Below are 16,908 nucleotides of genomic sequence, written 5' to 3' on the forward strand. Positions count from 1 at the left end.
ATCTGGAGACTGGCTAGGCCACTCCAGGACCTTAAAATGCTTCTTATGAAGCCACTCCTTTGTTGTCCGGGCGGTATGTTTGGGATCATTGGAAGACCCAGCCACGGAAGACCCAGCCACGTTTCATCTTCAATGCCCTTGCTAATGGAAGGAGGTTTGCACTCAAAATCTCATGATACATGGCCCCATTCATTCTGTCCTGTACATGGATCAGTCGTCCTGGTCCCTTTGCGGAGAAACAGCCCCAAAGCATGATGTTGCCACCCCCATGCTTCACAGTAGGTATGGTGTTCTTTGGATGCAACTCAGCATTCTTTCTCCTCCAAACACGACGAGTTGTGTTTCTACCAAACAGTTCTATTTTGGTTTCATCAGACCATATGACATTCTCCCAATCCTCTTCTGGATCATCCAAATGCTCTCTTGCAAACTTCAGACGGGCCCGGACATGTACTGGATTAAGCAGGGGGACACGTCTGGCACTGCAGGATCTGAGTCCTTGGCAGCGTAGTGTGTTACTGATGGTAGCCTTGGTTACGTTGGTCCCAGCTCTCTGCAGGTCATTCACTAGGTCCCCCTGTGTGTTCCTGGGATTTTTGCTCACTGTTCTTGTGATCATTTTGACCCCACGGGGTGAGATCTTGCGTGGAGCCCCAGATCGAGGGAGATTATCAGTGGTCTTGTAAGTTTTCCATTTTCTAATTATTGCTCCCACAGTTGATTTGTTCACACCAAGCTGCTTGCCTATTGCAGATTCAGTCTTCCCAGCCTGGTGCAGGTCTACAATTTTGTTTATGGTGTCCTTCGACAGCTCTTTGGTCTTCACCATAGTGGAGTTTGGAGTGTGACTGTTTGAGGTTGTGGACAGGTGTCTTTTATACTGATAACAAGTTCAAACAGGTGCCATTGATACAGGTAATGAGTGCAGGACAGAGGAGCCTCTTATAGAAGAAGGTACAGGTCTGTGAGAGCCAGAAATCTTGCTTGTTTGTAGGTGACCAAATACTTATTTTCCACCATAATTTGCAAATAAATTCTTTCCAAATCAGCCAATGTGATTGTCTGGATGTTTTCTCATTTTGTCTCTCATAGTTGAGGTCTACCTATGATGCCAATTACAGGCCTCTCTCATCTTTTTAAGTGGGAGAACTTGCACAATTGGTGGCTGACTAAATACTTTTTTGCCCCACTGTATATACAGAATCTCTAACACCGACATGTGCTCACATCCAATCAGATGTAGTCACTGTTTTGACAACCACTGGATCTGGCTGTCAAAATACAATAGCATGCAGAGAAGATTTGCCCATCTGTGTGGTTTAGTGCACAGGAATCTGTTAGATTGCAAATAATAAATCTATACATGTATGGCCAGATTTAGGCCTCAGTCATAGGGATGTACTACAGTATAGACCAGTGCAAGGGTCAGGTTTGCCTGCACAAGGGTACACAGGCGTTATGTGCATCCTTATACAGGCAGTCCTATTCATGTCAATTGGGATGCAGTGGCTGCATGGACACAGTCACTGCTCCCAATCGGCTCCATGACCCCGAATGCTCACTGTCTGCTGAGTGTTGTAGTACGCCTGTGTGAATGAGGCCTAACACTCAGATGGAGATTACAGTAGTTTTGTACACAAATAGAGATTTCCTATGACAACCAATAAAACATTTTAAAAAGCTGGATAAACCCAGAAAGACTGGAAAGACTGGCGAAAATGAGGGCAATAACAAACAATGAAGAAACAAAGCAAATATTACATGGAAAAAAGTGTACCTGGGCTTTTACAGAGCACATTTCACTGAAATCCAGGAAATCAGCAGAGAACTGGAAAGGATTACATGGTCTATAATACTGACCTAATGTGCCGCAATAAAAGTCCAGAAACAGCAACTAGACAGAAAAAAAGCCTCTAATCACATGCACATGAGCCCCTGACTTCCTGCAATTTCCAGCATATCACATGAAAACGCATGACTATATAAAAGTGCCGTCCCGGCCGGAGAGCTGTACAACTCATTCAGTACTAAAGGCGTTTGAACAGCTCAGCTCTCCTATGGGATCCAGAGCAGCTGATGTCAGACACCCATACCATAGACGGGAACAAAAATAACCATTTCAAAACAACCCGGCCAGAGACTAATTGAGCAATTAGGGTGAGGTCAGTGCGGCCTCGGTAAAAAAAAAAAAATAAAGAAACATTTGTGAGGAACGCCAAAGTTTTTACTCAAGACTGATTGTTTCGAAGGAACAACGGAGGGAAATGTCGGAGAGACTTAAAAGGAAGTTTTTTCCTCCTGAGATAGTGCCGGCCCAGCGAAGTTCACACAGATTCCAAACATCACAACCCACCGACTCCAATACAACACCCTGATTATTTTAGGAAACTTTTGTTTAGTCATTTACAAATGGGCGTCTTCTGAAACACTCCTGTTATTTTGAAGTTAATTTTAGAATGCGTCTTTAGAAAGGGAAGAAAAGAAGCTTAGATAAATGTTGACAAAATGCGATTTTACAAAAGGACGCAAACTGGTTAATTCTGCAAAGCTACAAATAGAGGATTACATGGCACCCAATATTAGAATAAACAATATTAAAGTGGTTGGAAATCTCATATGAATAAGCCCTGATTCACACTAGTGCCGCTTTGAAATTGCTTTTACTTCAGTGCACTTCCAAAACCACGGATTGGTGTGATTTGGATGTTCGATTTTATTGCGGCTTGTGACTTCATTTAACAGCTGCAATGAAAAGTAGTGCAGAAACCTTTTTCAAAGTCGCTGCGTCATGAGTCATGGGCAGCACAGTGGCTAAATGGTTAGCACTTCCGCCTGGCAGTACTAGGGTCATTGGTTTGAATCCCAACCACAACACCACCTGCCTGGAGTTTGCATGTTCTCCATGTGCCTGCAGGGGTTTCCTCCGGGTACTCCGGTTTCCTCCCACAACCCAAAAGACATGCTGGTAGGTGAATTGGCTCCTGTCTAAATTGGCCCTAATATGTATATGTATGAATGTGAGTTAGGGACACCCCTTGAGAGCAGGGACTGATGAGAATGTACAATATATATGTAAAACACTGCGCAAATTGACGGAGCTATACAAGTACCTGTAATAATAATAATAATAATAATAATGAGTAGCAATAATTTGGTTCTATTTCCGCAAATGCAACTTGTCATGCAATTTTGAACTGTCCCAATTTAATACAAATCGCATTGGTGTGAACCAGGGTTAAAGCATAGTGTCTCGATCTAGAGCACCAAGCATCATTTCTGTCTGCTGCCTTGTTCCTCTGCTATCTGCATGAGTCACTTCTGACAAGTTTTCCTGACACCAAGAGAAAATTAGGTGACCTTCAACAGATTGACAGCTTCAGCTCTGTTCCTGTGAGCTGTGTGCAGTGGAGGGGGGGGGGAGGGGGGTGTCTCTTGCCTCCAATCAGCTCTCAGAGTTCTCCTAACTGAGCTCTGCAGTATGTAATTTTCAGCTCTCCATCTCTTTTTTCTGAGCCGTCAGACAAGCTTTATAAATTCTGCACTTTGAACAGATGCAGAGAAGAGAATACAGCAGATAAACAGGTACGACCTATGTAGGAGGATTTTCAAGATACCTCTAGCTGGCGTTGCTATTCTTACAGCTTGTGCCAACTGGCAGAATGTGACATGCTTTCAGCTGCACTCTGCTTGGCTTTGAGATTAGTTTCTGAAATCTCCAGTTCCTCCACAGGTGCTTCTAGCCTGCATTTGACCTTCTACTAAGCTGCATCAAGCTTCTTTCACTTTTCCATTGTCTTGTATGGAAACAAAAACGGTTATGACATGAACAGATGTCCATGTGCACAAGCTCTTAGTGACATAACTCTCTGCTAAGCCAGCTCCCTCTCCAGCGTGTATGAGCAAGGCTGCAGTATACCCAGATAGAAGGTATACATCAGGAAATGTGGCTTTTAAAAAGGAATTTTTGAGCATTTGTATAAACCAAATCCAGTTACTATGTGACGCACAAACCTCATAAAACAAAAACAAAAAAAAAACTTCCTTTACCTTCCTTGATTGAGCCAAATCCTCCTTCATTTGTGTCCCCCGCACTCCACCTCCCAGGCACTGCAGATCACAGTGGGAAGGTTTCTGTAACAGAGGCAGTGTTGGCAATCCAGAAAGCAGAGGGCAGGACTAGGTGTGGCCAGATGATGATTGACAAGCTACTGGCTTGTGAACCAGCAGTGACAATGCTGATAGCCATGCCCCTTGCAATATTTTCTCACCCCATTGTAGTGCAAGCAGGCTCAGATTACAAGCGAGTGGCAACATTGCTTTGAATTTAAAAGCGATGCAGCATCATTGCCACCCCATCACAGGAAGTTGCATTAAGTGAATTTCACTGGCAGGATCAACAGGTAGTTGTGGGACTTTGTAGGGGGACTAACAGAAAACCAAGTTCAGATTAAGTAATGAAGTCTATACATTTATTGACTTCAACCCCTTGGCGCCGATGCCTCATGGCCCTTTAAGGGGTTTGTGGCAATGGGAGGTGGGACGTTGTTTAGGGTCATGTGAGGCGCTGGTATGTATGCTGGGAGCGTGCAGGGGACGCGCTCTTGGCACATCTATTGTTTACACTGGGTATACAAATATGCGTCCCCTCCGCGCCAACCATCAGCCACCGAGAGGCCATATATTTACATGCGCTCGGTGGCAATTAGTTAAATATGGTGCCAATTTTAAGGCTCAAAATGACCCTTTCCACTTTGAATGTCTTTCTTGCTAGAGTTAATATCATAATTGTTAAAGACAGCAAGTATGTGTATAGCAAGTCTTAAAGCTGAACTCCAGGAATTTAGCTACTTTGTAATAAGAGAAGCCATGCCATGAATTAAGTCCAAGGAGGTGCATTCCACCTCCTGGACTTATCTCTATTATTCACATCTGACAGGTTTATGGCACTCCAGGAAGATAGCTTCCAGGGCACCGATTTTGGACCTTCAGCTCCTTCAAGTGCAGAGTCAATGTAGCAGCTATGCCCTCCCCTATCAAAGAAGCCTTTGTATTGTGTGAACTCGTTTACAAAATCTTCTGTGAATGGGCAGTATAGGGGAGGTACAGACAGAGCTGCTGTGTGTTCTTCTCACGTCTCAGAGCCCCAAGTGTATCCTCTATTAACAACATAAACCTGTCAGGTGTAAATAATAGAGACAAGGGGCATGAACCTTGTCGGACTTAAAGTGTTACTAAATGCACAACAGTAAAATCAGCCTGTATATGCAGTAAAGCATGCTTGTTATACTCACTGTGGAACCTAAATCCTCTGTATTGTGTAAAAATAGTGTTTTATGCTGTCTTCTCTGATCCTCCCCTTCTTCTAGTGTTATCTCCTGATAAGAGATATGGTGTGAAGACACTCTGCACATGCTCAGTTTGGTGTGTATTGCTAGAGAGTTTTTTTTTTTGGGAGGGTGCATGTATTCAGCACAGGGCCAATCAGCACTGTCCAAACAGAGGTCAGGGGTTCTGGATCCTCCTAGAGAAAAATAAAAACTCCTCCTACAAACTTTAACATGTGCTCAGCTGGACACTGATAGAAGTCACAAGACTGCTCTAACTGCTGATGAGAAAAGGTAATTAGCAGTTTATATTTACTAAAATAATTGCACCTCCATGTTCTGTGTATTTTGGGAGACCAGATATAGTGAATGCAGGGCCCGGGGTTTAGTAACACTTTAAAGGATAAGTATAGCCAAAGCGCTTTAGGATGTACTCCTGTGGATCACAGGAGTGCAGTTTGTTCTGCACTCCTGTGACCCATTTTCAGCCAACAGTGGGCCCCACTCAGCCGGCCCAGGGTGGGGAAAGATCCCAACTTTAAAGTCGGGATCCACCCCAGAGTCTGGAGTGGCCTCTCAGCAATTCGCTGAGAGCCTGAGCCAGCCTCTCCATCACCCTCCACAGCCCAGAACTCTAGTGAACATGGGGGTAGAGGGCATGGGGGGCAGAGCAGACAGCGGTGAAGCTGCAAGCTGTCATAGCTGGGTGCCCACACTTAACATGCTGGTGCTGGAGACAGAGACAGCCAGTGAACCCGGCTGCAGTAAGAACACTGTTGGTTCCTGGGACAGGTAAGTGGCTGTTTTTTCATAAGAGTCAGCAGCTACAGTTTTTGCAGCTGACTGACTGATTTTTTGCAGAGTACACTGGAGCTCCACTTTAACTCTTCAATAAGACAAAGAAGTTCAGTCTAACACTTCTTAACCATTTGCCCTCCACAGGATTTACCCCCTTTCCTGACCAGGCCATTTTCTGCGCTATTGTGCTGCGTTACTTTAACTGATAATTGCGCGGTCATGCAATGCTGTACAGAAATGAAATTTAAGTCCTTTTTTTCCCCCCACACAATAGAGCTTTCTTTCAGTGGTATTTGATAACCTGTGTGTTTTTTATTTTTTTGCATCATAAACAAAAATAGACCGCCAATTTTGGAAAAAACCCAAACAATATTTTTTACTTTTTGCTATAAAAGATATCCAATAAAAAAAAAAATGTAAAAAATAAAAATATCTTCATAAATTTAGGCCAAAAATGTATTCTGCTACATGTCTTTGCTAAATAAAATCCCAAAAAGTGTATATTAATTGAGTTACGTGAAACTTATAGCATCTACAAATGGTGATATATATACACTGGAATTCTTATTTTAATTTTTTTTATACTAGCAGCGATCAGTGACTTATACTGGGATTGCGGTGGACATTCTGACACTGGGTAGAAACTAACTGCCACAGTGATCAGTGCTAATAAAAAGCACTGACACTGTATTAATGACACGGGGCAGGAAAGGGTTAACATCTGGGGCAATCAAAGGGTTAACTGTGTGAGATGTGTGCATCTCATAAACAGTGTTCGAATAAAGTGCAGTGGTGAGATCAAAGCAAAACAGTCCCCAAATGCCGTCATGAGATCAGACTTCCAAAGAGGGCCAATGTGACACCAACCACTTGTATGCAAGGCTTACCCGGAGATATGTCACCCCTGCTAAGAGTAGTCAATCTGCGCTTTTATGAGATGACATCAAGGAAAATGGACGAGTAACCATCCTCTGGACACCCAAGGAAAAGACAGGCAATCCCCCCAAGCCAATCTCCCTGTATATGATGACTCCAACCACTCCAAAACCAGTTATAGGAAACCAGAGCTCTGGTTTTGGAGTGGTTGGAGCCCTCATATACAGGGTGAACGGCTTGGGAGGATTGCCTCTCTTTTCCTTCGGTGTCCAGAGGATGATTTAACAGTTCATTTCCCTTGATGTCATCGCATAAAAGCGCAGATTGACCACTCTTAGCAGGGGGTCACATATCTCCGGGTAAGCCTTGCATACAAGTGGTTGGTGTCACATTGGCCCTCTTTGGAAGTCTTCTGATCTCATCACGGCATTTGGGGACTGTTTTGCTTTGATCTCACCATATGATATTTCACTTATAAACATTTTGAGATTAATTATATATTATTTTTCACATTTTATCATGGTTTCTGTTTGAAATGTTTTAAGCGCTGCACTTTATTTGAACACGGTTTATGAGATGCACAGTTCTGCATGTCGCATCTTTCAAGTGTTACTAAACCCAGGACCCTGCATCCCCTACATCTGGTCCACCACAGTGCACAGAACATGGAAGTGGAATTATTTTAGTCATTATAAACTGCTAAATACCCTTTCTCATCAGAAGTTAGAGCAGTCTTGCGACTTCTATCTGTATCAAGCCAGCACTAGCTTAAGCTTGCAAGAGGAGTATTCTTTCTGCTCTAGGAAGATGCAAAACCCCTGTCCCTGTCTGGACAGTGCTGATTGGCCCTGTGCTGATCACATGCACTCTCCCAAGGAAAAAAACAAAAAACCTAGCAATACACACCAAGCCGAGCATGTGTAAAATGCCTACAGTTCAGTCTGTCTTATCAGGAGAGAAGAGGTGGTCGCTTGAAAAAGGGGAGGAATAGAGAAGAAAGGATCAAATGGCCTTTTTGCACAATACAGAGAATTAACCCCTTAGGTTCCACAGTGAGTAGAACAAGCACGCTTTACTGCATATACAGACTGATTTTACTGTTGTGGGTTTAGTAACACCTTAATGCAGTTTTTCAAAACCACACCAAAAGTCACCTTCCATTGTAAGTCAAATGCATCAAATGCATCAAAAGTGCATGAATGTCAAATGTTTGCCTCTGAAAAAATGGTCTATGGCACATAAGATATAATATGGCTTTTTTGGTGGTGCTACTGATTGACCAAAAATTGGCCACAATTATTTGTCCCCTGTATAACAAAAATTAAAACTTACTAAATGTAATTCATGATAGCACCAAGAAGTGATAAAATGTATATGATCTCAGCTTTCTGCTATTGTATACTCTGGGGTTATTCCACCCAAAAGTGGAATGTGAGTTTTCAACATCAAGAGGACAGTGCTGTAGTTCTTGATGCCGTGTATTCAGTGCCAAAAAAAAGTAAAATATAAGAATGTCCCTGAGTTTAACTGTAACACCCAAACACTTATCCCTCCCCTATGTGAACCTTCTATTAATCTAACCCCTAAAATAAGCCATGAACTCATAAAAACAGAAGTGTAAGGGGGTATCAAATGCCACCATTTACTCAGTTACGTGCATTCATTTAAAACCTCTTGAAAAGCATTTTAAATATAATGTATATAGACTTCCTGCAGTTCTCTGCACAGCAAGATTCAGACTAGAAAGAAAAAAAAAAAGGGGGGGGGGGGATCTACTAAAACTGAAGAGTCCACAATCTGGTGCAGCTGTGCATAGAAACCAATCAGCTTCCAGGTGTTATTGTCAAAGCTTCATTGACAAAGCTGAAGTAAGAAGCCGATTGGCTACCATGCACAGCTGCACTTGATTCTGAGTGCTCCAGTTTTAGTAAATCTTTCCCAAAGAGTATTGATGTAAGTCAATCTGGCTTATATTGGCTCCATTCACGCTTAGGCTGGCCATACATTATACAATTATCTTCCAATTTTCTGCCAATTTCCTTTAGATTTACCTTCAACTGTGTAGTGCAAGGGCCTGCCTAATTTGATACAACTGAAAGTGTTGTTTAGGTTTGTCCTCCTATTATATGGTTTTTGGTAAATCTAAACCAAAAATCTCCAGATAATTATACAATATATGGCCAGCCTTAGGCTGGCCATACATTATACAATTATCTGCAGATTTTCTGCCCAATTTCCTTTAGATTTACCTTCAACTATGTAGTGCAAGGGCCTGCCTAATTGGATACAACTGAAAGTGTTGTTTAGGTTTGTCCTCCTATTATATGGTTTTTGGTAAATCTAAACCAAAAATCTCCAGATAATTATATAATGTATGGCCAGCCTTAGGCTACGTTCACACTAGCCTAGTTTTCAAACAGCAGAAAAGTGTTTGGGAAGCGGTTTTACCGCTTCCCAAACGCCTCGGACAATTCTGCCCATTGCAGCACATGGTGCTGTTCTAACAGGAGCGGTAGCGGCGCAGCGCTGTGCGGCAAAACTGATGCCTCTGGTCGAGTCAGGAGGCGTTGAAGCCTCCTATTGTAGTCTATGGTGCCGCTCCGCAAACGCCCGGGCCGCGTTTGTGGTGCGGTTGCGACACGGTTGAGGGGCATTTGCGGTAACGCCATCCAAACTTCATTATAGGTGTTTGTGGGGCGTTTTTATCGCTCGGCAAACCACGCATGCAGCGTTTGCGGAGCAATAAAAAACTCTCCGCAAACGCCGGACCAACGCTTGCCAAACGCTATAGGGGCGTTTGGCAAGAGTTGGTAAAACAGTCAAATGTGAACGAGCCCTGAAGCATTTCAAATCACAGGAGGAATCGCAGCGATTATGCCGTGATTTGAAAAAGTGCTGTGAAAATGCACATTTGTGTGTTTAGGTGCCATTCATTTCAAAATGCACCTGAAAATGTGGGGTGTTTTTGCCATGATCACAATTTAAACGCCTAAGTGTGAATGGAGTCTTTTTTTAAGCCTCAAAAAAATGCTGGATAAAAACACTGGTAGTAGTGTTTATGATGATTAGCATTATATTTGCATTTTTACAGTACATGTAGGAAACAAAAAAAAACAAACAAAAAAAAAAGCTGTCTGGAACATTTTAGTACCATTTTTATCTGCCGGAGAAACGTTTCAAAAACTCTACAACAACTATTTTTTTTTCTACAAGATAATATTATTTAGCTTCTAGGAGCAGAAAAAAAAAAAAAAAAAAAAAAAAAAGATAACTTATTAAAAATAGCTTAAAAAATGCTAGTGTACATGGAGCCTAAATTGTACATATTAAAATTTAGCTTCCTAATAGGAGACAATGCTTAATGCCGACCTCATCAGTGCATTACAGCTTCATCAGTATTTAATCACAGGCTAGGGAAGACTGACCAAGCTGTACTGCTGTAACTGCACTACAGAGAATTGAGATCAGAACACGGCTGTGTTGCCTGACCAGGGCTGTGAGGTTCACAATCTTGGCTGTACAGAGTTGCACTTTTTTGGCATTTAAGACTTTCCTATCCTTGAGGCTGGGTTCAAATATATACAAGTGATTCGCACAGGAACCGTACCGCATTCCTATGCAAATCACAAGCGATTTGTGTGCGGTTGGAGCCATACATTTTGTATGGCTCTATTTGCACCGCACTAAAAATGTGCAGGACCCTTTTTTGGGCCCACACTAGAATCGCATCGCATGTGTGATCTGATTCTGCACATCGCACCGCATTTTGCGGACCGCTTTCTGGATGTTGTTAACTTAACATACACACCCGCATAAACAGGGTTCGATTCTGATGTGGAATTCGCACTGAAAACGCCACAAATTATTATTATTATAATACAGGACTTCTATAGCGCCAGCAGTTTGCTCAGCGCTTTACATTAGGAGGGAGACAGTACAGTAACAATGCAGTTCAATACAAGAGGGATTAGAGGGCCCTGCTCCTTGGAGCTTACAATCTAGGAGGGAGGGGATAGTGGTACAAGAGGTAATTAGCTGTGGGGGACGGAGTGGTAGGAAGAGTAGAGGATTCCAAAATTAGCTGGGGGCGGGGTAGGCTTCCCTGAAGAGAAAAGTTTTCAGACTGCGCCTAAAAGTGAGCAGAGTAGGCGATAGCCTGATAGATTGGGGTAGGGAGTTCCAGAGGATGGGTGAAGCCCTTGAGAAATCCTGGAGACGAGCATGGGAGGAGGAGACAAGGGAGCTAGAGAGTAGGAGGTCTTGCGAGGAGCGGAGAGTACAGTTTGGGTGATATTTAGAGACAAGGTCGGTGATGTAATTTGGGGCAGTGTTATGAACGGCTTTATACGTCAGTGTTCGTGTTTTGAATTTTATCCGTTGGGCAATTGGAAGCCAGTGGAGGGATGGCAGATACAGAGCGGGTAGTAAGGTGAATGAGTCTGGCAGCAGCATTTATGATGGACTGGAGTGGGGATAGCCTGCGATGAGGTAGGCCAGTGAGGAGGGAGTTACAGTAGTCAAGGTGTGATATAACAAGGGAGTGAATGAGTTGCTTAGTGGTTTCCGAGGTTAGGAACGGTCGTATCTTGGAGATGTTGCAGAGGTGAAGTCTACACAAGTTTGTCAGTGATTGGACCTGGGGCTGAAAGGACAGATTGAAGTCTAGGATTACACCTAGTACCTTGGCGTGGGGCTGATGGTAGTGTTGTTTCTGCGAATTCTGCAGCGCATCAGTGTAAACCAGGGCTTACAGTCAAGGAAGCTGCAGTCTTAGCCTCGACTTGATCTGCATTTGTCATGGTGTTGCACGTGATCAGTTTTGACACCAGCCATTTGATGACGTGACAGCTCAGGTTAAAGCTGGGTGAGCGATTATGTGGGTGAATCTTAAACCCTGTTGGGTCTTGGGCAGCTGCCTTTTTGGTATGGCCTTAAAGTCGCTTCTGCTGGGAGTTATTTATTTCATGCTTTTAAAGTTATTGTTTTGGGAAAATTGTTGGGTTTAGCGCCATTTTCATGGGAAAAAATAGCAAATAAAAATGAATACAGCACATACAGTACAGCTGCTACACAAATCATACTGTATTGGATATTAAAAATAACCTTTCCTGTTCAATCTGCAGTAATATTCTGTAAAATGCAAATCAATATGACAACCTGGAAGCATTCTGTACACAGATGGTGTATGGAGAGCCACCAGAAATGTCACTTCCTGCTTGTGTGATTGGCTCACTCATTTTTTCAGAAGTCTGCATTAAGATACAAATCAGATTTTGGGTATCCCTTGCAACAAAAATTTCATTTTTGATGGGATACTCCCAAAAGGAAATAACTTCTAAAAGGATGCAGACCCTGCCTCTTTCCTCATTACAACCCTGCAAATGCAGCAGCTGATTGATACTCATAAAATTCTATTCACTCCTATTGATTTTGCAAATGGACACAAACAGCTATTTCTTCAAAATAACAAAAGGTAGGAATCTGCAACAAAGTTTGTTAAAAGCCTTGCAATGTACACAGATTCCCCAGAGAAGAATGTTTTTTTTTCCCCTCATTGAAAGTGGAGTTACTCTTTAAAGCGGAATTAAACTCTCTCAATCAACATGGACTCATTTCTAATCCGTATAATGCTATAATAGATAGGAAGGCATATTATATTTACTTGGTTTAACCTTTTTTTCACATTTCTTCAGTTGCTTCCTGGTTTCTGACCTAGGCCAAAATGATGTCTTAGATCCCAGAAGTAATGTTGATTTTTTTACATTTCATTTGGAGGAGGGGCTAAACCCTAATAGAACCACTAACCCAAACTGAGCCCCTTCATTCTCATCCAACTAGCACCAGAACCACCAATTCCAAAAGAGAACAGTCCAAAGCCAAAAAGAGTTAACATAGAAAACCAATTAAAGTGATTTAACAAAAAAAATAAAATGTAAGTCTTTACAAACAGGTTTATACTTACCTGCACCTTCCATTGTACAGAGTGGCCCCAAATCTCCTCTTCTCGGGTCCCACTCCAGTGCTCCTGGGTCCTCCACTTGCTAAGGTGGCACACCTGTGAGCTCGATCCCGAGCCATGCTGCCTGTGACTGTTGTCTGTGATTGACACAGACAGCGCGGTTTGACCCCACTCCCTCATCACAGGATTTACTGCTCTCAGCAAAGACTGGGAAAGAGGGAAGAAGCTGAGAAAGATGCTACAGATGGGCACAATGCTGGATCGAGTGAGGACAGTAAGGCTACGTTCACACTAGCGTTGTGTGCAGGCGGCAGAAAGGCGTTTGGGAAGCTGTTCTAACGGGAGCGTTTGCGTCGCATCGCGGCAAAACAGATGCCTCTGGTCGAGTCAGGAGGCGTTGAAGCCTCTTATTCTCGTCTATGGTGCCGCTCCACAAACGCTGGCCGTTACGATGCGGTTGCGGGGCATTTGCGGAGCGGTAACACCACTCAAACTGCATTATAGGCATTTGTGGGGCATTATTAACGCTCGGCAAACGCCTAGCAACCGCCGCTGAACTGCGCATGCGGCGTTTGCCGAGCGTTAAACGCTCCACAAACGCCGGACCAACGCTTGCCAAACGCTATAGGGGCGTTTGGCAAGCGTTGGTAAAACAGCCAAGTGTGAACAAGCCCTAAGACTAAGTATAGGGGGGTGAGGGGGCAATACTTTAATCAAACATTGTTTACCTTAATGCAAGGAATGCAGAATGGTAAAAAATGTTTAGGCTCTGGAAACACTTTAACCTTCCAAAGAGACCAGTTAAAATGTGTGTTAATATTCATTGCCTTCTCACATCCTTTGGGGACCTCAGGTGGACATGGCAAGCATGGTTGGGATTGGGAACTGAGCCATAGATTCTGGCTCAGTTCCCAACCACCTGTTGCATGTCCTAGCTACCATGAGATTTCCCACACCGCCTATTGCATTCTCCAGAATATAAGATGAGCAATTAATTCTGAGCAGAAAGGCCAAGACAGGTGTGCAGAATAGGGGATGCAACATTCTCACTCTGACAGCTATCCAACATCTAAGAAAAACTGAAAAATCAGCTTCGGGTTTATTGACCATTTCATGTCACAGATTGCCTTTTCTGACAGTAACAATCTGTATGGATTCTCCAACACATCACATTTTTTAAAATTGAATCTGCAGTGTTGCTGGCCACATCTAAATAGCAGGATGACGATCTATAGCCATGTTAAAAACACCCCAACCACCAGGCCAAAACATGGTGAAAAGTCTTGCTGGTTGTCACCAACACATCACTAAAGAGTTGACACACCTAAAACAAAGCATGACCTATGGGAGACTCATCCAACACTTGGGTAAATGTTTAGAACAGTGGCACCTTCATACATTCTGCAAATTGATGACACATAGCACAGTATAGGTAGTGTGGATATGGTGAAGACAGCAAGGCTCAGAAGTGCACTGTTCTCTTTATACAAAAGGCACATAACCCTAAAAGAAATGACTGCATTCAAAGTAAACCTACCATAACAGAACCATGGAAGCTACCACTGCAGCCTATTCCTTCTAAAAATTCAAGGTGCCGAGGTACCCTCCGTGGTGGAATGGGATCGGATTGACAGTGTAGAATGTATGACTGCATGGGAGTCTGAATCCTTCAATCTCGTATGGACAGTATGGACTTATTTCCGCTATTCCTCTGAGTCTGACACCTTCCTTGCAGTTAAGGTTTGAGGTTTCCAAGAGCCTCCCATGGGTAGTACCTGACCTCTCATTCCTCCCCCCCCCCCCCCCCCTTTTTTTTTTCCTCTCCACATTTTTCACATTCCCAATACCCTTTCTTTTAAGTATTCTGTGACAGTTGGTTGCATTACCTACCTAATCTGATGCTACTGCCAACATTTCCTGGGTCCTCTATCTACTGCGTACATGGAATTTTCCAGTGGTTTCTTTCCTGTACTTGATATTACACATTTTACCGATGTATCTGATAGTCTTGACAGCTATGACATGTAGATGGAGCGTATTTCTACTTGTGGTTACATTTGTACTCTGATCATTGTGCTTATGTGACCTATTTGGACTGATAAATATCATTGGAACTGATGACATATGTTTTTTTCTACTTGATCTGTATTGTTTGAAGATTCTTAATAAAAATGATAAATTCTAGCTGCTTGGCTGTCATACTGATACATTGGCTTTAATGCTTTTAGAGCCAATAACCCTAAACAAGTAGAAAGAAAACACTTTTTTTTAGCATGCTTGTTCAAGGTCTAGGACCAAAAAGTATCACAACAGCCACAAAAGCATTTTTAGAGATTGCTTCTGTACTTCTTCAAAGGATCAGTTCACCTTTAGCAACGTTACATGTTACACCCATATTTAAGGGCTCAGTACGGGATTGTCAGCTTGTAGTTCTCAATTAACTACGACGGTGCTGTGAGTGCTCTAGAAGTTCATTGATCTTCCTGAAATTCAGAACCTGCCTGCCCATATTGGGGGTACAGGCAAACAGCTCTACTGACAGTCTGCAGTAGCCTGGGATTGCACCCGTGATCTGCCGATTGTGGGCGCAATGCTTTACAGGCACCTGTGAAAAAAAATAAATAAATGCACGTAAAAAAAAAAAATAAAAATTTTAAATGTGCATTTATTTTTAAAGGTGAACTAATCCTTTAAGGACTCCATTTCTCATTTACTATAGAGGTAAGACAGGGCTGAACAAAACTCAAAAAGAACCAAACATTACAGCTGTGGGATTTACTAATATTGTGCATGTCACAGTGGGAAGACCCCTTTTTGTAGATACTGGGAGCCCCAGTGAGAGATTTACTAAAACTGGTGCGCTCAGAATCTGGTGCAGCTGTGCATGATAACCAATCAGCTTCTAACTTCAGCTTGGTCAATTAAGCTTTGGCAATAAAACCTGGAAGCGGATTGGTTTCTATCCAGAGTTGCACTCTCCAGTTTTAGCAAATAACCCCCACGAGTCCCATGTCTATACATACACATTCTAAAGATGGCCATACACTAGCAGATTTTCTTATAAACATTTGTAAGAAAAGTCTCAGTACATATAATGACATGATGAATTAGGTACAAAAGTAAAAAAAAAAAAAAAAAAAAATGCTTTTAACATTCAATGTTGAAGTGAATGAACTTTCCCAAATGAAAACCATATTCACTTTTAGAAATATGATGGTTTGAGAAAACAAAATTCCATTCTCCTTTGATTTTTCTCATCGCTGCGGTTGAAGATGAACATCGGTTTGGCCCCACTAACAATTCAAAAATAAAACACTGTTCCTAAAATAAAAATTTTCAAAGTTCTATCAGTGTATGGCCACCTTAAGATTGCAAATACAAGTCATCAGCTGACAGTAAGCTGTAGCTGTTAGCAGAAAAGCCAAAGTAAGCAGACCCTGGTGCTTTAAGCACTCTGCCTTGCATCTTACAAGCCCTTATTAGAGGTCCTACAAGTTGTCTAAAATTACAATGGATGGCTTTTTTTTTAGTAGTTCAGGGGAAGCATGCGCTCCTCTCCTCCAATATTCCAGCTGGCTACTACATCATAGTGACTGGCTCCTAACTTCACATTAATACATACAGCCCTGCAGTAACCCTAATAAAATATTAATATGTATGCTTTTCCTTACCTCCAACATAATAGATTCTTCAGCTTTCCCTTCATTGGAAACACCGGTGTCTATCCTCTTCAAAGCCCCAAACGTATATTAAAAAAGCAGTCTTTGTTGGCTTATTATTTGTGGGCGCCACCTTCTTACTAACAGCCTCAGTTAACTGGCCTATTTATATTCCTGCGGACTTCTCTCACTAACAGCAACAGATCTGCTGGCAAGTGCTAATCCTTCTCAATGAGTGCTCAGGTTATTAAGAGGCTTTATCGTGCCTGCTACGCAGCCATCAACTTTTCTC

At 42.5% G+C, this 16,908-nt stretch overlaps 1 protein-coding gene across 6 annotated transcripts in view; it reads right to left on the reverse strand.

The window, feature by feature from the left end:
• COBLL1 (cordon-bleu WH2 repeat protein like 1) overlaps nt 1-16,908 on the reverse strand; it is a 196,487-nt gene that overhangs the window by 67,747 nt on the left and 111,832 nt on the right. Inside the window, exon 1 of one of the 6 annotated variants that reach the window (XM_089660142.1) lies at nt 16,629-16,678. The exons of the other annotated variants lie outside the window; for them this stretch is intronic. Within the exon in view, the coding sequence (XP_089516268.1) occupies nt 16,629-16,663 (35 nt within the window). The 5' untranslated portion in view covers nt 16,664-16,678. Of the gene's footprint in view, nt 1-16,628; nt 16,679-16,908 lie in introns of those variants that run through there. 6 annotated transcript variants of the gene reach the window in all.

Source organism: Staurois parvus, unplaced genomic scaffold, assembly GCF_062004578.1.
Source record: "Staurois parvus isolate SC_StPar_1 unplaced genomic scaffold, SC_StPar_1.0 ptg000031l, whole genome shotgun sequence".
In the NCBI taxonomy this organism is placed as follows: Eukaryota; Metazoa; Chordata; class Amphibia; order Anura; family Ranidae; genus Staurois; species Staurois parvus.